The sequence below is a fragment of the Enhydra lutris genome, unplaced genomic scaffold (assembly GCF_002288905.1).
Source record: "Enhydra lutris kenyoni isolate GAN:26980312 unplaced genomic scaffold, ASM228890v2 scaffoldscaffold12, whole genome shotgun sequence".
NCBI classification, from domain to species: Eukaryota; Metazoa; Chordata; class Mammalia; order Carnivora; family Mustelidae; genus Enhydra; species Enhydra lutris.
Genome location: NW_019154096.1, coordinates 30,398,012 through 30,420,531, shown reverse-complemented (window position 1 = coordinate 30,420,531; position 22,520 = coordinate 30,398,012). Strand labels below are relative to the sequence as shown.

General features: G+C 45.8%; 1 protein-coding gene across 17 annotated transcripts in view; it reads left to right on the top strand.

Moving 5' to 3' along the window:
* Positions 1 to 22,520, top strand: part of LOC111144685 (potassium calcium-activated channel subfamily M alpha 1) — a 726,020-nt gene that overhangs the window by 589,865 nt on the left and 113,635 nt on the right. For 8 of the 17 annotated variants that reach the window (XM_022499101.1, XM_022499106.1, XM_022499097.1 and 5 more), the window contains 2 exons: positions 2,651 to 2,727; positions 6,510 to 6,518. In XM_022499101.1, the coding sequence (XP_022354809.1) occupies positions 2,651 to 2,727; positions 6,510 to 6,518 (86 nt within the window). Of the gene's footprint in view, positions 1 to 2,650; positions 2,728 to 6,509; positions 6,519 to 13,184; positions 13,359 to 22,520 lie in introns of all 17 variants that reach the window. The other 9 variants (XM_022499102.1, XM_022499098.1, XM_022499095.1 and 6 more) reach the window with 2 other exon arrangements.

Genomic DNA, 22,520 nt, shown 5'->3' with positions numbered 1-22,520 from the left:
CGAACAGAACAGGACACCAGAGGACAAGGAGACCCTAAACACTGGCTTTCCAGGGTATGGAAATTTGGTCTTCTCGATGATGTGTGTGTCAACATCATCAGCTGAGGGCCACTTGGGGAAGCGGTGGAGTCAGCAGGAGAGGAAGTGGGGAGGAGAGCAGAGAGGGTCGAGGTGGAAGGAGGGGATATGCAGGAGGCCTGAGGTGTGTGAAAAGTCCTCTGGAATCCATGGCCATGGATTTTAAGTAAGATCAGTCAGCACAGTTGTGTTTCCTTTCCTGACCACTTGGCTGCTCAGGTTGAGGTGTACAGTGAGGGGAGGGCTTTGCCAGCTGAGTATGAGAGAGACAGAAGTGGGTGGGGAAGAGCATGGTGCTTGCAAAGAAGTGCAACCTGGCAAAACTCAACTGGAGCTTAGGTACCGTGCTCCCTCCAGGTAGGGGATGTGTCTCCAGGACTGTGGACCAGAGACCCTCCCCACCCCCACTCCCTGGCCCCATCTCACTCTTTAACTTTACCTTTATTTTCAGAATCTAGCTTTAATTAATGAAGTAAAAATCTACGTGATCTTCTCAACAGTCTAATCAGACTTATCACTGTTTCATCCTCTATTAGAAATGTCTTTAAGACCTTGAACTCTGGGACTAGGCTGTCTGGACTTGAATGCTGACTGTGCATGACCTTGGGCAAGTTATGTAATCTCTCTCTGCTTCAGTTTCCTTGTCTGTAAGACAGAGATAATAATCATGACTCCTTTAAAGTGTTGTTTGAAGATCAAATTCATTAATCCTTATAAAGTGCTTAGAATAGCACCTGGCCTACAGTCTGTGTTCTATAAATGTTCCCTGTTACTCTTGTCATTATTATTATATGGAGAAACATTATTATATGGAGGAACATTATATGGGGGAGAAAATGGCAGAAACAAAATGGCTTCCTCCATTCCTGTCCTTCCCCTTTTTTTAGCCACATGGCCACTCAGGGCAAACAATCAGCTACCGTTTTCCTTCCTTTCTTCCCTCCTCCCTCCCTTCATGACTCCCTCCTTCTCTCTCTCTCTTTCTTTCTTTCTTTCCTTCTTTCTTTCTTTCTTTCTTCTTTCTCAACATGGATGAACACTGGCATTTAAAGAAACAGTGAATGAGCTGCTAATGCATGAAGAGCTTTGGGCTTGGATTTAGAAGTCCTGCGGCCAGCTGAGCCCAGCACAGGATGACTTTGGGCAGGTTGTGACAACCTCCTCAACTTACAGATGGGGACACGGAGTCCTGGGGACTTCCAAGGTCTCTTCCAGATCCCAAAGTCTTTTTTTTTTTTTAAGATTTTATTTATTTGACAGAGAGAGATCACAAGTAGAGAGAGAGAGAGAGAGAGAGGAGGAGGAAGCAGGCTCCCTGCCTAGCAGAGAGCCCGATGCGGGACTCGATCCTAGGACCCCGAGATCATGACCCGAGCTAAAGGCAGAGGCTTAACCCACTGAGCCACCCAGGCAACCCCCCAGATCCCAAAGTCTTAACATTGGTTTGTACCTGGTGCCAATCATGTCCAAGTTCTGTGAACACATAAAAAGGAAACTAGGAATAGAATGGTCAAGAATTGTGTTTCTTTTTTTTATAGTCTTGGTCAAGGGAAGACCATGTTTATCCCTGGCATTCAATTTTACATTGGGAATGGTGAAGCCAAGGATTTTGTTGGTCCCCATGTCCAGAGCTTGTGAGGTTGTTCCAGTGAAATTTTATCCCAGTACAGCCCCTGTCCTGAAAGTATCTAGGCCTTCAATGCTGTTCTTCTAGGTCCTTTGCATTCTGTGCTTGAATGATCTTGTTTTGTCTCATCCAGAGTATCTTTGACACAGCCAACGTGATTGGTAATCACACCTTGATTTTTAAGTGAGTCAAGGGGATTTTCTTATTGGTTGCTTTCATTGGGTACCCAACCCTAGAGTGCCCTCTGCCCACCCCATTGCGATGCTCAGCTGAGCTGTGCTCTACCATGAGAAGAAAACCTCCATTTATTACATGTTCTCAGGGCTGGAGAGTATGGGAGTTGGTTCTTCCAGTATGGAAGCAAACGTGGGCTGTGAACTGCCCGAAGAATTTGACAGAGGACACCTTTGACTCACAGCTTTTGTCTTTGCCTGTCCACCTGTGTCCTTAACCTCTCTCATTTTGAAAAGAAATGTGTTTTCTGAGTGATAAGGCTTAAGTTTTTATTTGATAGCAGAACTCTCTCCTTACGGCCCCTTCCATAAATACCTGACCAGACAGCGAGGGTTTCGGAGATGGATTCAACTTCCCCACCAAGGGCCTGGGGCTGGTTGCCCACATGTTCTCACGAGCAGCACTGGATGCTGTGCTCAACAATGAAAGACAAGCAGACCCAGGGTGTCCCATCAGCAGCCATTCCCCCAGTTCCTTTTCAAAGGAAAGTTTATTAAAAGAAGCACTAACTCAAATTGCAGAATCCTGTGTCTGAAATAAAAGGTCTTGCAACAAACATTTCTGTCTGTAAACGTCTAAACCTTTCAAAAGATGAAAGGAAATTAGTGCCGGCGTGTTTCATTAATTTGGCACCACGGTGGAGGAAATGTGGTGCTCGTTTCATTCGGGCGGATTATGAAATGTGTCAGTTTTTCCATTCTCTTTCTCCAGGGCATTTTTTTACTGCAAGGCCTGTCATGATGACATCACAGATCCCAAAAGAATAAAAAAATGCGGCTGCAAACGGCGTAAGTAGTGTTTCTTTCCCCCTCCCCCCCTTTCCCTTTCCCCAAATTTGTTTCTCTTCTCCTTTTCCTATTAAAGAAACACTAAACATCAAGAGGTTTCTTGAATATGTTTATGTTTCACCCAGCAGTTTAAAGAGACATGAAAAAATGCTTGTCCTTGCTTTATTAGAGCAGAGGATGGAAAATCACCACCATCAACACCTTTGAGTGAACCTGGTGCCTAATCCCCACCTCTGAACCCTGGGGGGAGGCCCAGGTGGTTGTGTCCACTTGAATGTGGTCAATGCGGTGTATGAAAAGGAGGGCAGCTAAGACCATGGAAGAGGAAGTATTTTTACATAGTGATTTCCAGTGGATGTGGGACCACCAAGTGTGAAGATGGCTGCTCTAGGGCTGAAAGGGAAACTGAGTCCGAGGACGCTGTCTCCCGAATGGGAGATGACTCTTCTTCCATTTGGGACTGCTGTAAGGTTTGATACCAAGATCCAGAATTTTCCCTTGTAGTTTCTTCAGACTGGCCCAGGAAGAGAACTTGGGCATCACCAATCAGCTTTATTTGCCATTGCTCCAGTAACCAACCTCAAACACCATTGCTCCTTGGGGTAGACTAGATTGGGCTCAGTAGCTTCTGGCATATCCCATCTCAAATCTCTTCCAAAGCAGCTTGTCAATGGGACCTCTTGAGAAAGATATGGTAACTCAGGAACGTTGGATCATGAGCTCCCAAGAAACCAGGACTTAAAGTGAGCATGCCTCGAGAAAGCCATGCCTCTTGAGGCCATTATGTTGTATTGCCTAATAGAAATTGTTCACGACCCTAAAGAAAACAATAATAATGATGCCTTCCTTCCTATGGTGATTTAGTGTTTTCAGAGTGCCTTATTTATGATCATTATTTTCTTTGATCCTCACCCTAACTCTGGGTAATTGTCAGGGGATGTCATTAATTCCATTTTACAAAAAGAGGAAACTAAGTCTCCAAGTTTAGTGGGAGGATGAGATTGCTAAGAGTCACACAGACCCAACACACAGGGCTTCAGCCTCACCCAAAGGCCTTTCCATGCTGTGCACTCAGTGCTCTGATGATTTTTGCAAGAGAGAAGGGCAAGGCAATGACATTGGGTCTGAAGAGTAGAATCACAGTTATAAAAGATCGCCCCATAAAATACTTTTTCACAAGCAGAAACCGGATAGAAGAGCACTATTCCTGGGATATGCCAACCAAAGTTAGGGCTTTTTTCACTGCATTCCTAAAGGGGTCACAGTAATGAAAAACCAGTTAAGATATAAATATTGCTCTGGTGCAGCACAAAGACACTCGATCTTTTAGGCAAATACCCATGGGAGCGCTCTTGGTCCAGAAGAGTTTCTGTAGAAATCCTCCGAGGCTGGTTCCCAAGTTTGGGGCAGCTTAGGCCCATTGTTTTGCTTTCTTCACTGACTCTACACGCACGGCCCCGTTCCCCCCCAGCTCTGACACCTTACTAAGATGAGTATTTATTGAGGTCTCAGTCAAAGAGACACTAAGTTCTTGAGGTCTAAGAATTCTCTGATTCTGACAACCTAAGGGGAGCATATAAGGGTATGTAAGGCCCAGAACAAATCCACTCTACTTCTGATCCCCTAAACTCATTGACGCCAAAGTCCTCCTCACCAGGACGTCCATCCCAGCCCTGCTTGGTTGGCCGTGCACACAGAAACACAGCTCAGATAAGCAGGCATCCCCCAGATCATTTCCATCAGAGGAACACAGTATCCCAAGGTGAAAGTCAACGAGAGTAACAAATACAGAAGGGTCAACTCCTTTGTAAGGAAACTCTCGTAGTGGAGGGGGTTGGGAAATGTAGGAGAGTGTTGGGGCCAATTATCCATGACTAGATATGTGCCACAGAACCTGGTCCCATGGAGTACCACTGAAATTCACTTATTGACTAGCCATCCACATATTTCTGAGTGCTTTCTTTGTGCCAGGTGGATTCTTGGTGCCAGGGATGGAGGGGTGAACCAGATAACATCAGTGTTCTTCTGAAGTCTTCACTTTAGTGAATGGAGACAAACAATGATCATACAAACCATTAAATGCACATAGAGTAAATGTCATGAAGAGAGAGGAGACAGGGTATGGGGAAATTGTCAGGATGCTGCTTTAGCCAGAAAGGTCTAGAAGGCCTCCCTTAGAAGGTGACATTGAAGCTGAGACTTTGTCCAGGTTGGTAGCAAGGGCAAAGGTCAAGAGGCAGGAAAAAGTTTGAAGTGTTGGAAGGAAGGAAGGAAGGAAGGCCGGGGGGCTGGTGGGAATGGGGAAGGAGTGGAATGAGATGATGTCATACAGGAAGTCAGAGGCTATGATGAGAAACCTTGGGTTTTAGTCCTATAATTGATATAGCCACTGGGAGATTTGAGCAAGGACACAACATCATCAATTCCTGTATTAGATGACCTCCATGGTGACGTGGCAGAGAACAGACTCTAAATAAAGGCAAGGGTAGAAGGTGGAATGATGGGGAGAAAGTGTCTCTGATACTGGATGTTCCCCACTAGGCACTGCAATGGAACTCAGCAGAAAGCTTTTAGGTCCCTAGAAATGAGGATTTGGACTTTAGAATATTTTGGCACCCTGGTTCCAGGCAAGCAAACAGCAGTTGACTTTAACTTCATCCTGGAGGGAGAGGCACACAATTGTTTGAAATAATCATATTCTCTTCATTCTCCTTAGAGCTGGTTCAGCTGGTGACGTGTGTGCTCTCTCCCCATGCATGGCATGGATTGGCATGGAAGGACTGCCTCCCAAAGTGGAGCCGGCATGACGGGGGTCTTGCCCCTGGCTCCCTGTACCCCCTTCCCTCTTGGACTCTTCATCTCATAGAGGCCTCTGGCTGTGAGGTTAATGTTTGATAACAATCAAAATTGTCCAAATATTGTTCTAATTAAAAGGCCATAACAGCCTGTGTTCCAGAGGGCAGGATGCAGATGTGTACATGTAAGGGGCAGTCAGAATAAAGTGAATGATTAAACATGAACCTCCCCATGCATACCAGGCAAGTCAGGAAATTGGGGAAGATAGCTTTTTGTTGCAAAGAAACTTTCATTAGAAGGAGCTAGAACTGTGAATGATGCATTGGCGGGGGAGGGGGGGGGAGTTCCTGTGCCTTTGATTGCACACTGCCCAGTGCCCTAGGTTGAGAGGGCAGCTGACCCACATAGTCATTGGTCCAAACCTCTTAGGCCAGGTGTTAATAATTCTAGAATGATCCACCTCCATGAGGTCAGAGCTGGTGACAGTCATTGGTCTTTATCCACAGCTTCCTAACCCTCCCCTCCCAACCTAGCTCTTCCCCCTTCCAACCCCACCCTCACCTCCCCATTTGCCTTGAACATTTCATGCCATACTATCTGGAGAAATACTGAGTGTGGACATTCCATTTCTGGAAATTCTGTGGTAGTATAGTTTAACTTTTGCATTTCTTTCCATTTCTTCATAGCATTCCATCAAGGAAGAGAGTCAAATTCAGCTGTCTGGCCAAGGAGCAAGTTCTCAGAATCTACTATTTACCCATTTTCTTCTTCTGTATAACAAACCTGGTCTAATGATTTACATTTTTTCCCCCAGCCTGTAAAAGTTTGCCAAAGGGTGGACTCCCAGGGGACAAGTCATGTCTGAATTGATGTGTTTGAAGGAATTTTCTTGAACTTCTAATCATTGACATATTTTTGATTTATTTTTTTTTCTCTTTGCTGCCTTGGAATACGGCCCCTACTCTATTTTAACTGCACACTGGTAGTGATATATTGTGAGTAAAACGGGTTCCCAGTAGCCCGGAGTCCAGTTCCCCCTGTCTTTCTCTAGAAGAGATACTTCTTTTATTTTCTGTACAGTTTCAGTTTCTTTTTTTCTTTTGGTATTTATGTTGCATGTAGCAGTGACATCATGCCCCAATTCCCTCATCCAACATGGTCTGCAGAGGAGCCTGGAGCTAGAGACCCCCTCCCCAGAACAGGGACCCCCTCTCCACACCTCCGTTCATCTTCCCATCCCACAGCCTCTTGCCAGCTTCTGGCGCTGTCTTATTTTTCCATTTGAAAATAAGACCTTGACCACAGTGTTTCTCTTGAAGACCTTGTCTCGGGACCTTTAGGGGATGCTGAGTAGGCTGAGGTAATTACCACTCTAGCTGTAGATGCCTCGTCAACTGAGGGTCATTGTCATGCTTGCCTTTGATACATCAGACCTGGTCTCTGCTACTGAGCTTGAATTTGTATCCTGAAGGAAACACATATGCTACATATATATTCCTGGGTTGCAATATATATATGATACGTACCAGTACTTTATATGTTAAAATGAACCTTTTTTATATATAAGCATAGAAATATTTTCTAGAGAGAGCGATGTGTTTAATACAATATTCATACCTCTCTATGTGAGAAAGTGCTTGCTAGAGAATTAATTGGATACCAGACTTTGGTATTGTCAGTATGTTAAGCCCCCTTACTGGACACAAGTATTTCCACAGTGGTAATTATTTCCTACAGTCTATGAAGTTCCCTTGCTTTTAAAACAAAGTTCCCCTTCCAATCAGTACCCACTAGGACATACCCAGTTCTGCTGTGGGTGTTAGGCTTTTTGGAAGATCTGTTTACTGGTTTCAGGTGGAAACGTTGGCTCAAGGACAATGTTCCATTTCATTAGTGAGCTAGGTAGAAGTCGGAACGAGTGAATGTAAGTCTCTGAGCCCCTAACTTACTCACAGAGTAGGGCCCCTCTCACCCGACAAGATGTGGCCATTTCAGGGCCAGTGTTTCTGTGGGTGACTCCGAGCAGTGCTGCCTTCGGTGGCACCAGCAGTGAGCGTCGTCGGGTCTGTACTCACATCCGTGATACTCCACTGAACATGATACCCAGCCTACAGATCGGTTCAGTCCAGCAGTCCTGGCATCTGGAGATATCTCAGCACTCAGAACTCTGATTGCCTTGGCGCTGTGCGAGGGGGTCATCTGGTTCTGGCTAGTCTTCTGAGTTTGAGGCTCTAGAATGCTTAATGTACAGACAAAAGAAATCAATGACGTCTTTAGTCTGTCACACAAGGCCGCCAAAATGGACTCTGTGGCTCCCTTTATCTGCAGAACACCTGGACGGATGGCTCGAGGGCATGTGCCACTCTTATACCTGCAAAGGCGCCTACTTTACCTCATGATCCTTCGGAATCAGACAGAAAAGAGGATGTCAATCACCAAACAACTCTGGTGCCAAATGCCTCTGCCTTGCACAGCCACGGCGTGCTGTGGAGGGCAGGATCGACGAGTTCTGTGTACTTTGTGCCACTGACATTAACTAGCTTCCTCTTCCCCCTCTTTCTGTTCTTGGAAAACCACCCAGAAAATCTTTCTTCTCCCTGCACAAACTAATAGGAGGAATTTTACTAAGTGAAGACATCATTCCTCATTTACAGGACTGGAAAGAACGCTCGCCGATTCCCAGCCTCACGTCAGACGAAAGCATCACCCTTCTGCCTCGGTGGACATTTTCATTCCGTGGATGCTTCTAGTTCTAGTTTTAGTTGCTGCTGAGCCTGTGAAGAGTAGCTTCAGGGTTCAGGCTTGGAATTCATCCTTCCTCCACTGGGATTGATTTTAAACATGTCATTGTGATCTAAGAAGTACCTGTGAGCTGAAAGCAGCGGGTATTTTCTTCCTCCACACTAGTCTTCCTTTGAATTTGCTCCATTCAAATCTAGAAAACTTTCTCCAGCGGTTGGAAAACTCCACCTGAGCCTCTCAGTCCAGCGCTGCTTTCCCTGCCCCTTCCAGCCCACCCTGGAAATTAAGATTCTGCTGTTGGAAATTGGTTGGCAATTTGGTTGCTGATGCGGGAGGCAGATGGTGCTGAGCACAGGATGGAGTCTAACTCCCTCTTCGTTCCAGGCTTGGCTCAGAAGGGCTAACCGGCAGAGATCCTGAGCGTGACAGCTCATTGTCTGTTTGACGCAAGGAAGGAGCAGTAACTGAGCCACATCTCCACCAGCCACTTCTCTACAGGTTTCTTTTCTCGTGATCATGACCCTCGAAAACACAGGAAAAGTGGTCCGAGAGTAGGTCTGAGAAATCCCCCATTTTTAAACACTTAGGAGTAAACGGATAGCCTTGATGATGTCCATTAGGGCAACACTCTCATTTTTATCTCTACAGATAGCACTAGGAAGTCATAATGGAAATATTGGAGGAATAGCCACTCCATTTTGGTGAAGGAAAGCACATAAAAGCTTTTTCTCAAATTGTAAAAGGGCCGAGACAAAGTTCTTCAGAGGAAGGTGAGATCCAGGGTCTCATTCTTGGCAACCACATAACCTCTTGGAATCTGTGGCGCCGGTCCAAGAACAAGAACCTTGTGGTGTGGGCCAAAGAGAAAACGGAGTCCCCAGAGGCTTATATTTCTGCTTTCCCTCAGTAAGTTGGCCTATGGGACCAATTAGTTAGGCATAAAGTTCCAAAAGCCCTAAGACGGAATGACAAGTAGCTACAGTAGTCACGCCTACCAGAGACACGCTCTTGTCTGTTTCCTGTCTCAGGAAGCTGTAGTAGGGCTTCGAGGAGACCCAGCCAGCTGCTGCTGACGTGGGCCCTGTCTACCAGCCGTGGCGGCAGAGCCAATGTGTTTGCAAGTCGCCACTCTTGAACCAACTCCTAGAATTCACTGCTTTGCCCCCACTGCCCCCTAACATCCGCTGTGAATGTCCAGAACCACTGGACTGAAATGACACTGCAAAGATGTCAATTCTTGGAGGCACACAGGGTCCCCTTCCTGCTCCCTTGCAGAGAAAGGCCAGCTAGTTGTCTGTTGGCTAGCTGCTCTTCCATGCAGATCCACTAGATGTCCCTCTAGATCTACTTTGTATCTACATTTGCATTGAAATCCTGGGGAAAATTCCCTTTTCCGAGGCTTGGGATTTGGGAAGAGAGCGTTAGGTGGCTGTGTGAAAAAGAAAATCAGCAAACACCAAAGGTGAGAGGGCACTTTATGTGTCCAGGGAGTAGATTAAGAAATTTAGCTCTGGTTTAAATAAATACTGAAACTCTTAAAGTTGCTCTTTGAAACCTAACCTCGGGAGTGTTAAGTGGCACTCTGATATCTGAAATTAACCTTCTAACCTACATCAGCTCTAGCAAAGGAAACAGTCACGGGGAAATGGAAATAAAACACCAGCGATTGTGAATATCCGTGATTCGCTAAAACAAAACAGGAGGATTAGGAAGCCAGAGATGGTTGAAGGGGACAAGGGGTGGTATCTTCTAAGTCAGGAGAGCCACGACTTAATTTTGATAAAATTTTATTTTACAACTTGAAAGTGTAATTTTACACACAGTGTCCACATCCTATGGAACAGCTACTACCATGCAGGCAAATCCTCAAACGTGTTTAGTTCAAGTGCTTGTTCATGACTCATTTAATGGCCCAGAGGAGGGCTCTTCCTGGCTGGGAGGTATATCCGTCAAGCCTGATGAATCACTCCACCAGAAGGGAGGTCAGATCGGCCTTACCTATTGAGAGGGTGGGCCTGGAAGTGTATAGGTGAAGACATCTTGGGGGTGGGGGCTGTCGATGAAAATGGACTATTCCAGAAGTAGAGCGAGAGAGCCACCCTCCCAGTCGGTGGCACCTTGGTCTAGACATTGTAATTCACAAAGGTTTGTCAACATGTGGGGCTCAATCATTTTTTAACTGTTTCTGTCTTGTCTTTGAGCCTCTCATTGGTCATTCTTGCTGGTTTTTTTTTTTTTTTTTTTTTTTTTTTGTGGTGGTGCTTGTTTGTCTTTTGAGATTTCTATTTTGTATTTGGTGTGAGTGTAAAAATGATCACTGGGGAGGAATGACGAGTAATAGCATGTTTGCTTTTTTATGCATATGCTGCTTTGGAATGTGACTGCTTATAATTAACATTTAATCTTCCTATAGCAAATGGTTTTTTGCTGCTTCGATTACCAGTTTCAGCCTGTTCCTGCATGCTAACAATATGAAATTTTAGAACAATGCATGGTCTCCAGAACAGCCAGCAATAACTGTTGCAAACAGTTCCTGAGAGGCCCTGGGTTGAAGTTGCGTTTCCTCCTGAAGCCCTTATCAAGTACGAGGTTTAAAATCACCCATTATGATGGGCTTACCTCTGACAGAATCGTTTCAAAGTTATTCCGCCTCATCCTCCCTCCCCTTGTCCTTAAAGACGGTATATATAGAAGAACTCTCTTTCCCTATAAATGTGTCAGATTCTATTATTGTATATGAACCCAAAATGGCAGTATGGAAATGAAAACCAGGGACTGTTGCTAATGAGAAGCATAGCATTTCAGAGTTTGATGGGCTTCTCTTCTGCTACAGCATTTGATTAAATTTTTTTCAAAACGATTTATTTACAGTGAAACAAAAAAAAATTATCTTTGTTTCCCACCTCTGTGTAAATAACAAATCAATATTTCCAGTAAAAGAACCAGCCCCCCAAATGAACAAGCGGTCTACCAGTTGTCCATCATATCTGGATGTGTGTAAAATAATTTTACTTTTGTGTCTTCAGCTGAAGACTTTTTCCTCTTTCTTGACTTGAACTCCTACCGTTTGGGGTGTCTGCGCATTCATGCCATGCCTTCTGAAGTCTTCCAATTCAAATGCTATAGTGGAACTTTTCTTTTCTTTTTTTCTTCTTTTTTTTTTTTTTTTCTTCTTTCTTTTCCCTCTCTTTCTCTTTTTTTTTTTTCCTTCGGTAAAAGCTCAGCTCAGCTCAGGAATGATGTACCACGCATGGAAGAGGGCTGGGGAGCATGATGGTGATTTGAACAACCAGTTCTCTAGGATGCTAAAAGAACATGTCACTAAAAATGGGAGCCAAGTTTACAGGAACGGATCTCTCATTCATCTCCCCCAGTGCCTGTTCTTCACAACCATAACGTTACCCCTGCTTGACAAATATACTGTATGGCAAGTCATAAAGGTCTTAGAACAGGACTTGACCCATTTGAGAGATTTAAACCCCTCTTCCTGGTGACTGTAACATTCAAAGAGGGCAAAACCACAAGCCGTATTTTAAAGTAAGAGTGCAACCATTCTCCACAAAGAAAAAGAAAGAGGGGGAAAAAATGACTTTTAAAATGGAAGGTGTGGGTGCCAGGAGTAACACCTCTCCAGTTCAGGCTTACTCTTTGGCGATGATGCTTGGAATAAATAGAAGTTCTTCTCCAATCCTGTGAGAGAAGCAGGCTGGTTCATGCTAAGTGATGAGCAAACACGTTTGCCTGTTGTGGCATCAAAATGAGGCACAAAAAGCTCCTCGGACTGAAATATAAATTGGCTTGAAGGGTAAGAGTGAAGTGTCTTGAGAACCACTATGGTGACGTCCAGCAGGGTTTGGGGGTCAGCACGCAAGCGGGATCCCCAGGCAGGCCAGAACCTATGATAGCAGCTTTCGAAGAGCTATTAATGCTACCTGCAAATACAAGTAAGATATTTGACATGGGACTTAATCTCTGACTTCATGTTTTATAATCTCTAATCTATTTCAGCCAGTATTTTCTGTATAAGAAAAAATTATGATTAACCGAGAGCCTGATGGCTTTCTGCATGTTCAGTGGGTGGGGAGAGAAAAGCAGACGCGATTTTCCGATTCTCCCAGCTTTAAGCAGAAAATACACCCATGAGTCGCTAAATGCATTCCAATAGACCAACATCTCATATGCTTTTGGTGATTTCTTATTTGTGAACTGCCTTTAATGTCAAATACGCAGCGTTAGCCTTGAGTAGCTGCATTTCTTATATGGACAGATCTGGATATTTGTTCTGTCAAGAGTAAATTTAAATTCCTGTAGGCATCATGTAAACTCACTCTGGGGAAGTTCAGCAGAGGCATCCTCAGATTCCATATTAACATGTAATCGTTTCACATCTAATTTGATGAAAGCTTGTCCTAGGCTCTGCCTAATGCCCAGAAATGGATGGAAATTAGAAAGCCTGCATATTAGATATTTTGCATCTCGCAAAAACCATTTATTGTACCAAATAAGCAATTAATTGATTGGCTGTGTGTAGATTTTGACCTCCTGTATTAATTGCGCCAGGGGAAAAATGTTGGTTACATTTTTGCTGTCTCTAACGTGCTCTTCTTCTCATCCAAGAACCCGATTGTAATCAGCCATGCCTGCTTCCTGTAGTCACCCACTTTACCTAGGGGAGAAAATTGATACACAACAGCCTTGGGGGGATGGTAAAGGCAATTTATATTTTCGCTACTTTTTTTGATGTACAACCAAACTGTTACCAGCAGTCACTCTGCATTTTTTTTTTTCTGGGTCAAGACTGTTAATGTGAACTAAGACCTGTGTTAAATCCCTTTAGCTCCCTTCTAGCTGCCTTGCTGTGTGTGACCTTGCCATTAACTACTGCTCTTCCTCTCCTCCATCCAACCACATGGTGATAGCCAAGATGTCCATCTACAAGAGAATGAGACGGGCATGTTGTTTTGATTGCGGACGCTCTGAGCGTGACTGCTCATGCATGTCAGGCCGTGTGCGTGCTAACATGGACACCCTTGAGAGAACCTTCCCACTTTCTTCTGTCTCTGTTAATGATTGCTCCACCAGTTTCCGTGCCTGTAAGTTGGACCCCGACACACGGAGTTCCATGTCTGTGCTGTCTGTGGTATCATCCCCGTCTTGTGTTGTGTGCCCTGTGGTTCTTGTGCGTCCGTTTGGCTGATGTTTTCTTCCCAGTGTGACCTTGTATGTGGTGATGGATAGGTCGTCCTCGCTGCCTGTGTCCCCATGTACCTGCCAGGGAAGGCCTCCCTTCCTGTTCTGTTAACTCATTGCACTTCTGGTAATGGCGTGCAGGATGGTGATATTAGAGTCTTAGTGGTAGTCTCCCTCTTTAAATAAATATAAATGGAAATTAATGTGACAGCAAATCAAATACTCTATTAACACAAAGATGCATGGAAATGTGTATCTTAATATCTAGGTCAAAGCTATACATTGGCTTGGGTCGCAGGGAAGAAGGAGAGAGAACAAGTAGAGAGAACAAGCCAAGTCTACCATAAAATTGCTTTTAGTGATCTTAGATCGTTTCCAAAATACAACTGGGTTAAGATGAATGTGGATTTCTTCTTTTATTTTTTAAACCTTGTCTTTTTAACCTGTATCTCATTCCTCCAGTGCCAGATTGTGTCCTATGTTCTGGAAAAGCGTGTTTGAAATCTGTAAGCCTATATTGACTGGTCCAGGGCTTTCCTCAGAAAGCCAATTAATTCGAAGGATCATTATTTCTCCCAGAACAGAATCTTGCACTTAAACTAAGGTCTTCTGTAGCAATTGTGAATTCAAATAACCAACAAAAACGATAAGCCACGAACTGCCATGATTTCCCTGAGTCCACTGCACAGGACCTTGAGGGCAGTCTTCTTGGTCACCCTCAAGGTCAGGGATGATAAAGAACCGGTCAAGGTCTGGCAGCTGGCAGCCGGCAACGCTGACATGCAGCAGATTCCTGAGACCTTCCTCGTCCTTGTCCACAGTGTGGACTTTGCGGTATTTTACTGATGGCTCCTGGGTGATGTTACAGAAAGCTCCAGCACGCACACTGAGGGGCTGGGTTGCAGGTCCTCCACTAAGGGCAGAAGAGGCTGTGTTTCCACGTGAAGACTTGGATGTCTTCAAGTGCGGGTCTCACCTTATTTTCGCATTTTTGGTAGCACGAGAGACAGAAGGCAGTCCTTTTTTCTGTGCTTCGCCCCTTCCTCTTGAAAGCACCTGGCACACTGGCTGGTGACCATATTGCCACCTGGTCTCTCTCCTTCTCAGTGCCCAGGGCTGGATGAACTAAACTTTCACCAGCGGGAGTTAATGCACACTGGCAGCGAGGGGGTGGGGGAATGGGAAGAGCAATTCGCTCTTGTGCGTTTATTCCTGCGAAGAACTTGCTGATTGACCTGTGCTGGTGTGGAAGGCAGTGCCAGCATGGGGTGCCTGTGGGACAGTGACCCGTAGAGGCTCCCAGGGCTGAGGGAGTCCTGACATCCTTGTATATGGTAGAGTGGTATGCCAGGCCACGTGCTGGTGTTTGAACCTGCTGTTCAGGTCTGAGGCAAAATCTGTGCATCTAACTATTTTCAAGTCACTCAGAAAAGTTATATCTAGGACCAGAGAATCATCTTTTCTTCCTCAAAATTCACTGTCCTTCCAGAACAGTGCCAAGAAACAGGATTCATTTTTAAAAGAGGTTGTGTCGAGAGGGATTTTGGACTGTCCCAGGCACATTTGCCTAAAATTCTAGGAAGAAAGTTCCTTTCAAATCTTTGGTACTGATGCCCCAGTATAAACCTTTACCCTTTTATTCTCATCGTGAGAATTCTTGCTAGTTCCTATGATGATGCAAGGTGAGCTCAGTTGCCACCACACAAGGAATTTGTTTGTCTAAGATGTATGGCAAGACACTAGGTTCAAGATTGGAGGTGGGGGGTGGTGGTGAGGAGAGCAAAGTGGTGAGCTCTGGTGGTACAGATTGACCACCTCTTTGACTGATGGCAGTGAATGTAACCACCAGCCACCGGGGTTACCCATTTGCCTAAGGCACAACTTCTTCTGTTATCAGATAACCGCTACGCTCTAAAACCTTGGCCAGGGATTTGGGGGAGAAAAGGAAGGAGCCATTCGGGCTGTATGTGGTCGTGTCTTGGGAAGAGCCGCCCATACCAATCACAGTAACATGTGTGTCCCCTGTGTGAGGCCCGTGATACCCAGCGTGTGTAATTTCATTTCATCCAGGAGAAACCATAATTGGAGGGAATTCTCAACTCTGCAATTTAATCCAAGCATTGATGGAGGCCAAGAGAAGAAAAACTTAGGGTGGGATTGTCCCATCCTCTTGGAAATACCCTGTGCGTGAGACTGTTGTCTTTCCCTACCCTCCCAAATCAGCCCCACCATGGAAAGCATGGAGCTTTGGGCTCTCTGTGGAAGGCTTAACTGGTACTGACAGCTTGGGGGTGGGGGTGGGGGTTACCTCCTGTTTCATCAGCCTTCCCGCCATCTTCACGCCATCAAACAAAAGCAGATTTACTCCACCTCTATGTGAGTCCTCTCACCTTCGACCATTAATAAGAAGTTAGAAAGAAATCCATTCCAATTTGAGCCCCTTCACGCACCCACATAAAGCCTTCTTCTCCAATTAAAAAATGTCTCTCCCTATGCAGAATTCCACTGGCAGAGCTCCAATAGCAATCCCTGGGCTCTCCTTGCTGGTGGTGGGGTTGGGTGGTGCCCATTTGACGGAGCTGGTTGACTCAAAGAGCAGTGGTGAGAGTGGGCTTTTCATTAAATATGAGCAGATGTGAAATGTAGAGGGTTTGACAATTAGAAATGGCAGGAGAAGGGCCCTTGAATCAAAGTGAGGTCAGATGGGCGGGTCAGATTACTTCTCTTACATTCTTTAGTTGTTCTGAAAATCATTTTGAATTAGTGTCAGCAGAGCCATGATGGGTTTTGCCCTTTGTCTTTTATGCTAGGGCCGTATTGTTTCCCAAGACACTCATTAAAGGTCATTATATCATTATGGAGCTTGCTTTGGTCGCTGTTTCCCAGTTGAGCCAGTGTACTTTGGAGACTGCCTAATTCATTTCTCTCTTGCCTTTAGTCTCCTTTTTTTTTTTTTCCTCATAAGGGGAAAGATTTCCGTTTCCAAGGGACATTAAATTGAAACACAAAGTCCCATTATGTGTTTTCTGAAGTGGGAAGAAAAGTAGCCAGTTCCCAGAGGAGTAGTAAATATATTAAAAGTGTTCACACAGTTTTAAAGATCTGCCTTCTAGCAGCAGGGCCCGCCTGCTCAGGGCACCTCTCCTCGGAGGTATGGCCCGTTACCGAAGATGGGTCAGGCTACGTCACGTTCTGTTCTGACAGTTGTTTTCTTTTGGACTCAAGAGTTTTAAGGTCAGAGTGTATAGGCAGAAAGCTCTTCAGGGAAGAAGGACCCCTTCACAGAACACTTAAAAAAAAAAAAAAAGAAACAGTGTCAGAAAAGTAAAGCCCATAGTAACCAGTAAGGATTCATCAAAGACTATGTTTTTGGCAAGACTGAATCATTCCATATGGTAGAGGCTGGAGTTTGTGCACATGGCTTCATTTTCCCATCGTCCTGGTTTTGTTTCTACTCCAGACGATCCTGGGCAGGAGTACTGACTCTTCGGAAAGACACCAAGACGATATGGGCCCAGACGTTTTATGAGTAGCCACGTTCTAGGACCATATTTTTTAAAAAACGATGTTCGGTCACATACACACGTAAATAATACAGATGTAGGTTCTAATCAGTTCCATTTTGCCTCCAGAGAATTTTATAGAATTGTGCTTCTTCTCTGTTCAGAATTTTTTTGTGCTGTTTCAGTCTTGCCTGATATCTGATCACTCAGTCTAACAGAAAGGGACAGTGAAAGTTTGAAGCAGCGACAACATAGGACCCTATTGATTCAGACCTGCCAAGACCCGTGTGACGTGACGCTGGCCGCAAACCGTCAGCAGCCCCGGCATGAACAAATTAATCATGTTCTGGAAGAGAAACAGATCTTTAGACTCACCCTTGGAAATAGTTTTAGCTCAAGTACACGTGCGATCACTCACACCAACCTTTCAATTTACTAATAGTTTAAACCTGCACAATTACACACACCCTTTTGCAAACTACTGTGGCTAATTTTAAATGGCGCGTGACTTTTATTTCGGGTATAAATCTAATACAAGGAGGCATTCAACTCTGATGGTTAAGTTGGGAGGAGCAGTCCAATACCATTAGGTTGAAGGGACGCATACTGAAATCAGTTTCGTGTAATCTTGAGTCTTGTCAGATAATAAACAAAAATCAGCTTATCCCAAGTAGCCTCTGGTTTGTACGGGCAGAGAATTAACATTGTCAATAGAACTAAAGTCACTCGAGTGAACTAATGGCATTTTGAAGTACATAAAATCAGATACCAGGTCGGGGGGTGGAAATAGCTCTAGGAAAATGTCTACAGCAGGACACACCCTATACTGACAGTCTCCACTGCCTATTCAAGAGGGATTTGAGTTAATAAGCTGTATTTAAACATCAACAGCCTATCATTATCTGATTCCTCTTATGTGTAGTTTTGGGTGACTTCCTGAAGTCTACCCCCCCCCCCCCGCCCAGCATTGTATTTGTTTACTTTACTTCTGGGCCCTGAAACCAAAGACTCTTCCCACCACGAACATAGTGATAGAAAGATAGAAAAAGGAGAACCGAAGGAAACTCCACTGAAATCGATGTAATCATAGTTTCCCATGCATTCGGTAAACCCATTCCTTCATTCTGGGTCTGCAGTTTTTCCCATTTTTCTTGCACATGCTGGTCATGACCTGTCTCTCTGTCTCTTCCTCCCTCTCCTTCTCTCCTTTCCTCCTTCCACGACAGCAAATACTCAAACAGCCTTCAGATTCCACTCCGGCTCTTCACCATACCTGGCCGGCGTTCCCTAAGTTGGCCATTCGCACCTCATTGTAGGATCTGAAAACAGGAAGGCAAAGAGGGCCAGACAGCCATGTAATCGTTCTGAGAGACCAACGATGGACCTGGGAGGGCATCTTGGGGCAATTTTGTTGGTAGCAGGCAGGGTTACAGAAGCCAGTGCCTCTCACCCGATTCTGTGGGAGGCACATTTAGCAAGGGTTGACTGGAAAGATGACTTCCATGTGCTCAGACAGTGGTCAGCTCGTTAAATCAGCATTGTAAGGTCAAAGTCACGTGTGGCAAAATCTCCTTCAAAAAAAAAATCCCCTTGAAATGCCCATCTCCAAAGGTTTTCTCTCATAATAAATAGCGGCTTTCTTCAGCTGAGGTGATGTAGCTGACTTATACTTGGGGACCTCGTTGTGTTCCGTTCCCTCTCCTCCCCCCGGCAAAAAAGTATTTTTGAATTGTTTACGGTAAATATGCTATATGAAGATCCATCTCATTTAGATGAAGAGGCACCACCTGGGTGAAAGGCAGCCAACTTTTCAAAAGAAATCCCTTGAAACAGAGGAGACAAGAAGTAGAAAGGTCAGAAGGAGGAAAGACGGAAGGGTCCCTCGCGTGTGCCTCTGTCACGTGGACGTCTCCCTTCCCAGGTGTATGACACTTTAATAAGTGACTCGGCTCTTCAAGGACAAACCAGAAAAGACGTCAGCATGCCACAAGTAGGCTAAGCCGAGGTCCTTCTACAAGGTGACATGGAACTTATGTTTGCATTTTTACTCTGGACGGTGGCTGGTTGTCACAATACCCAGACTGACAGCTCCTACCACTGGGCAGCAGATTCCCCATCTTACCTCCATGGTGGAGGCCGGATGTGGCCAGTTAGCTCTCCATCTCCCCCTTTCCTCTGCTATCTCCGACGACAGATGCCAGGGCCAGTCCGCCTTTCACTTGAGCTCTCTTGTCAAGGCGCTGCCTTGAGCCCAAATCCTGACCTTTACCGTATGAAATAAAGTACTGATGAACAAGCAGAGGTTTGAATTAGAGCAGGCTTGGAGCAAATGTCAAGTCCATCTCTGCCTCCCTCCTCCACCTGCACCAGGAGCCTGGATTAGACCCAGTCTGGAGTTTGCAGTGCCTTAGGCTTTATGGGTCTGGGGAGACATAACTTATTAACAAAGAGTTATTAGATTTTTATCAATTTTACAACACAATGTAAATGCCTCCTATGAATCTACATTGTATTCATTATCATTTAAAACGTTAATTAAGTCAAAGTTGCATTTAATTTCTCTCTAAATGGGCCTCTGGGAAGAGGCTTTTAGAAACATCTGTGGGAGCGTGCAGCTCGTGGAGACGGAATCCCCCAGCCGGTGTTCAGGGTAGCCCCCCGAGTTGATTGCCACCACGTGTCTGTGGTTAATTTGTTGTGATGTGATTGGGCATCATCTCAAATTAGTATCAGCCCAATAATGGTGTAAAGTCCCTCGCGAGAGTCTTGTGGGGCAAGGCAGCATGGGCTCCCCCGTGTCGTGCCTTCAAGTCCCATCCAGATGGAAATGAGTGCTTGATGCGCCGGTCCCCCCGGTCTCGTTCATGCGGGGGGATTCTCCCTCCTCGGATGGTGCCCGTCGCTTCCCTCAGATGCTTCCTTCCTCTGAGATGGACGTCTGTCATCCAGGCCGACAATTTCAGGACAGTTGCCAGCACGCTCAGAGGAAGGATCTTCGAGTTTGGGATCTTTGACTCTTATTTAAGCCCAGAAGCGAGGAGCCTAATGGGAGCCCTTTTCAGAAGGGGCCGGATGTGGAACTTATGAACACATCAGAGGCAGAGGTGAGGAGGGAAGGGTGAGGCTCGCTAAGATTTGCCAAGAAATCCCTTTCCCTTTTTGCGGAGCGGTTGGTGTTTGGTTTGGGCTGAGTAAAGGGCCCATTCTCCAGGCGGGTCTGCTATTATACCGGCCCTCCGTCCCGCAGAACCCGAGGCTGTTTAACGTGGTGGTTTTAAGTGGCCAGTGCTTAACTTCGATTCGCATGTGGACTAGACTTGGGGTAGTGTCTGCTCTTACTGTGCGCGCAAGGCGTTCTGCCAACACAGCAAGGGGGTGTGTGTGCGCGCACGCGCCTGTATACATGGGTTTATGTCAGATTTAACACTTAGCATTTTCCGCATTGCAGACACGATGTCCTTTACAAATACGAATTTAATCTTCGTTTTGAGTAGGAACAGTTCCTTGCGGTCGAGGCAGCTGTAAACGGCGGCACCTGTAAACCGTGCCATTTACAGATGAGACAACTAAGGCACGGAGAGGGTTCGATAACTTGCCTGGGGTCCTGCCGAAGTCGCCAGCTGGGGCTGGGATTCCAGAACACGCTGGATAGTGCCATGGGCTATGGAGCTAGTTGAGTTACTCAGATCCTTGCAAGGTGGAACCGCTTGGTCACTCCCCCTGTTTGGCTGGAGCCTAAGACCTGTTGGCAGGGAGGGGAGCTCCGAAGGGGTTTTGTTCTTCATCTATAGTACGACAGAATGCATTCGAGGTGTTTGGTCAGGAAAGGGACCAGAGACGCTTTGTTTTAGGAGGTCTTCTGGGGCAGTTGTGGAAGAAGGGGACGGCCTGGTGAGGCCGCTGGGAGACGCCCCCGCTTCTGCAGGAAGACCTGCAGAGGAGAGGCTGTGGTGGGAGGAGGCGGAGGGAGCTGCTCTGAGAAGTCTGGGGAAGGAAGGCGTGAGCTACAGCCGCCAGGACTCTGCCGGGGAAGCACATTACCCACATGCAGATCCGAGAATTTCAAATCTTTTTAAAGAAAGTTTTAATTAATGGCTCTGAAGCAGTTGAGTTGCATTAGTTCAATTTCTTGAGCTTAATTCTCCCCAGCTGACCCAGCCGCCGCCGTCATTCCTGTTGGTGCTTGGTGGGGTTTTCTTCAATTGGAGGGAAAGTTAAAGCCTCCCCTGGGACTGCAGACCTACCAGGCTGCTTCCATTATTCCCAGTCTTGGGGTCTCCTCCATCTATTTTCTTTTTCTAACCCCCATTTCTTCTTCCTCCCTCGCCATCCTCCCCATTTCCAATAAGACTCATGTCTTGAGTGTGTTGACGGGGACAGAGGCAGGCAGGTCCCAGCTGGGGCCATGAATGCTGTTGGCCCAGGCTGGGCTGCAGAAACTCGTGGGCGCCACTGGCGGGGACAGGGGACCTGCCCCGAGGTTCTTGGCTCAAGCTGCATGTGGTAGCTTCAGCTCTGTCATGAAAATTATTTTTCAAATCCCCGTGTCTGGCAAGGAGACCTTTCTCCTCCTGTCTTTCTCAGGAAGACAGCATGTCTCCTTACATTGATGGAGGAAAAAAATAATGAAGTACTTCACATCCCATTCACTGAAAACCCACTGTAGTTTCCAACCACTTATCCTACTCCAGTGGAAATACAAAACACATTTCCTGTGAAGTACTGCCACACAAAGGCTGAGGGGGTCACGTGGCATGTCTAAGTACCACGGCACAATTTTTTCTTCCTTTTTATTTCTCTGTGCACCAGACCGTGGTGTTCATTGTGACTGTACATTGGCCGTCTGTGGCTGTAGGATTTGTACACACCATAGACCCCAAAGGATCATTAAAATGGCATAGAAAAGCACTAGTGTCCTGGGCTCCTGGACAGTGCTGGGGCACGTGTGCTGAGAATGCCAACTTCTGGAAGTGGAATGAGGCGGGATGCGCCCACCAACTTGGCTGTGTGTCGTTTCTCCTCTTTCGGGGGCTCTCTCCCGAACCAGTATGTTGAATTTCGTAGATAATCAGGGAATCTTCCGTCCCCACATTTCCTTATAAGGGTTCTGGTTCCCCAGCCAGCCATTTGCCCAAGAGGAAACTATTTGTGCAGAAACAAGTCTGCCATTGTCCTACCCGCCCATTTAAAATCCCAGAGACTTTTAAAGACACCTTTTTGTAAGTAGCTAGACGGTACCCGGTTTGGAGGGAGATTCTAGACATGCTATTCTAGATAAGCTATTCTAGACATAGCTTCTGGGGAGACCTTCTTCTGAAGTCCAGCTCAGACAAATTGGGGGAAGAGTCTGGAGACCGCAAGGCATTTCTTCTCAGGAGCGTTTCACCTGGTCACCCACAGAAGGCGTTGTCCTCCTGCAAACAAGGGTAACAGCAACAGAGAAACTCCCTTGACTTCTCCCTTGACCAACTACAACCAAATTTTCCTAGAGAATGCCCTGTGCAAACTCAAAGTGGAAGCTTCTGGAGCAGATCTACGTTAGGGCTGGTCCATTGCACTGAG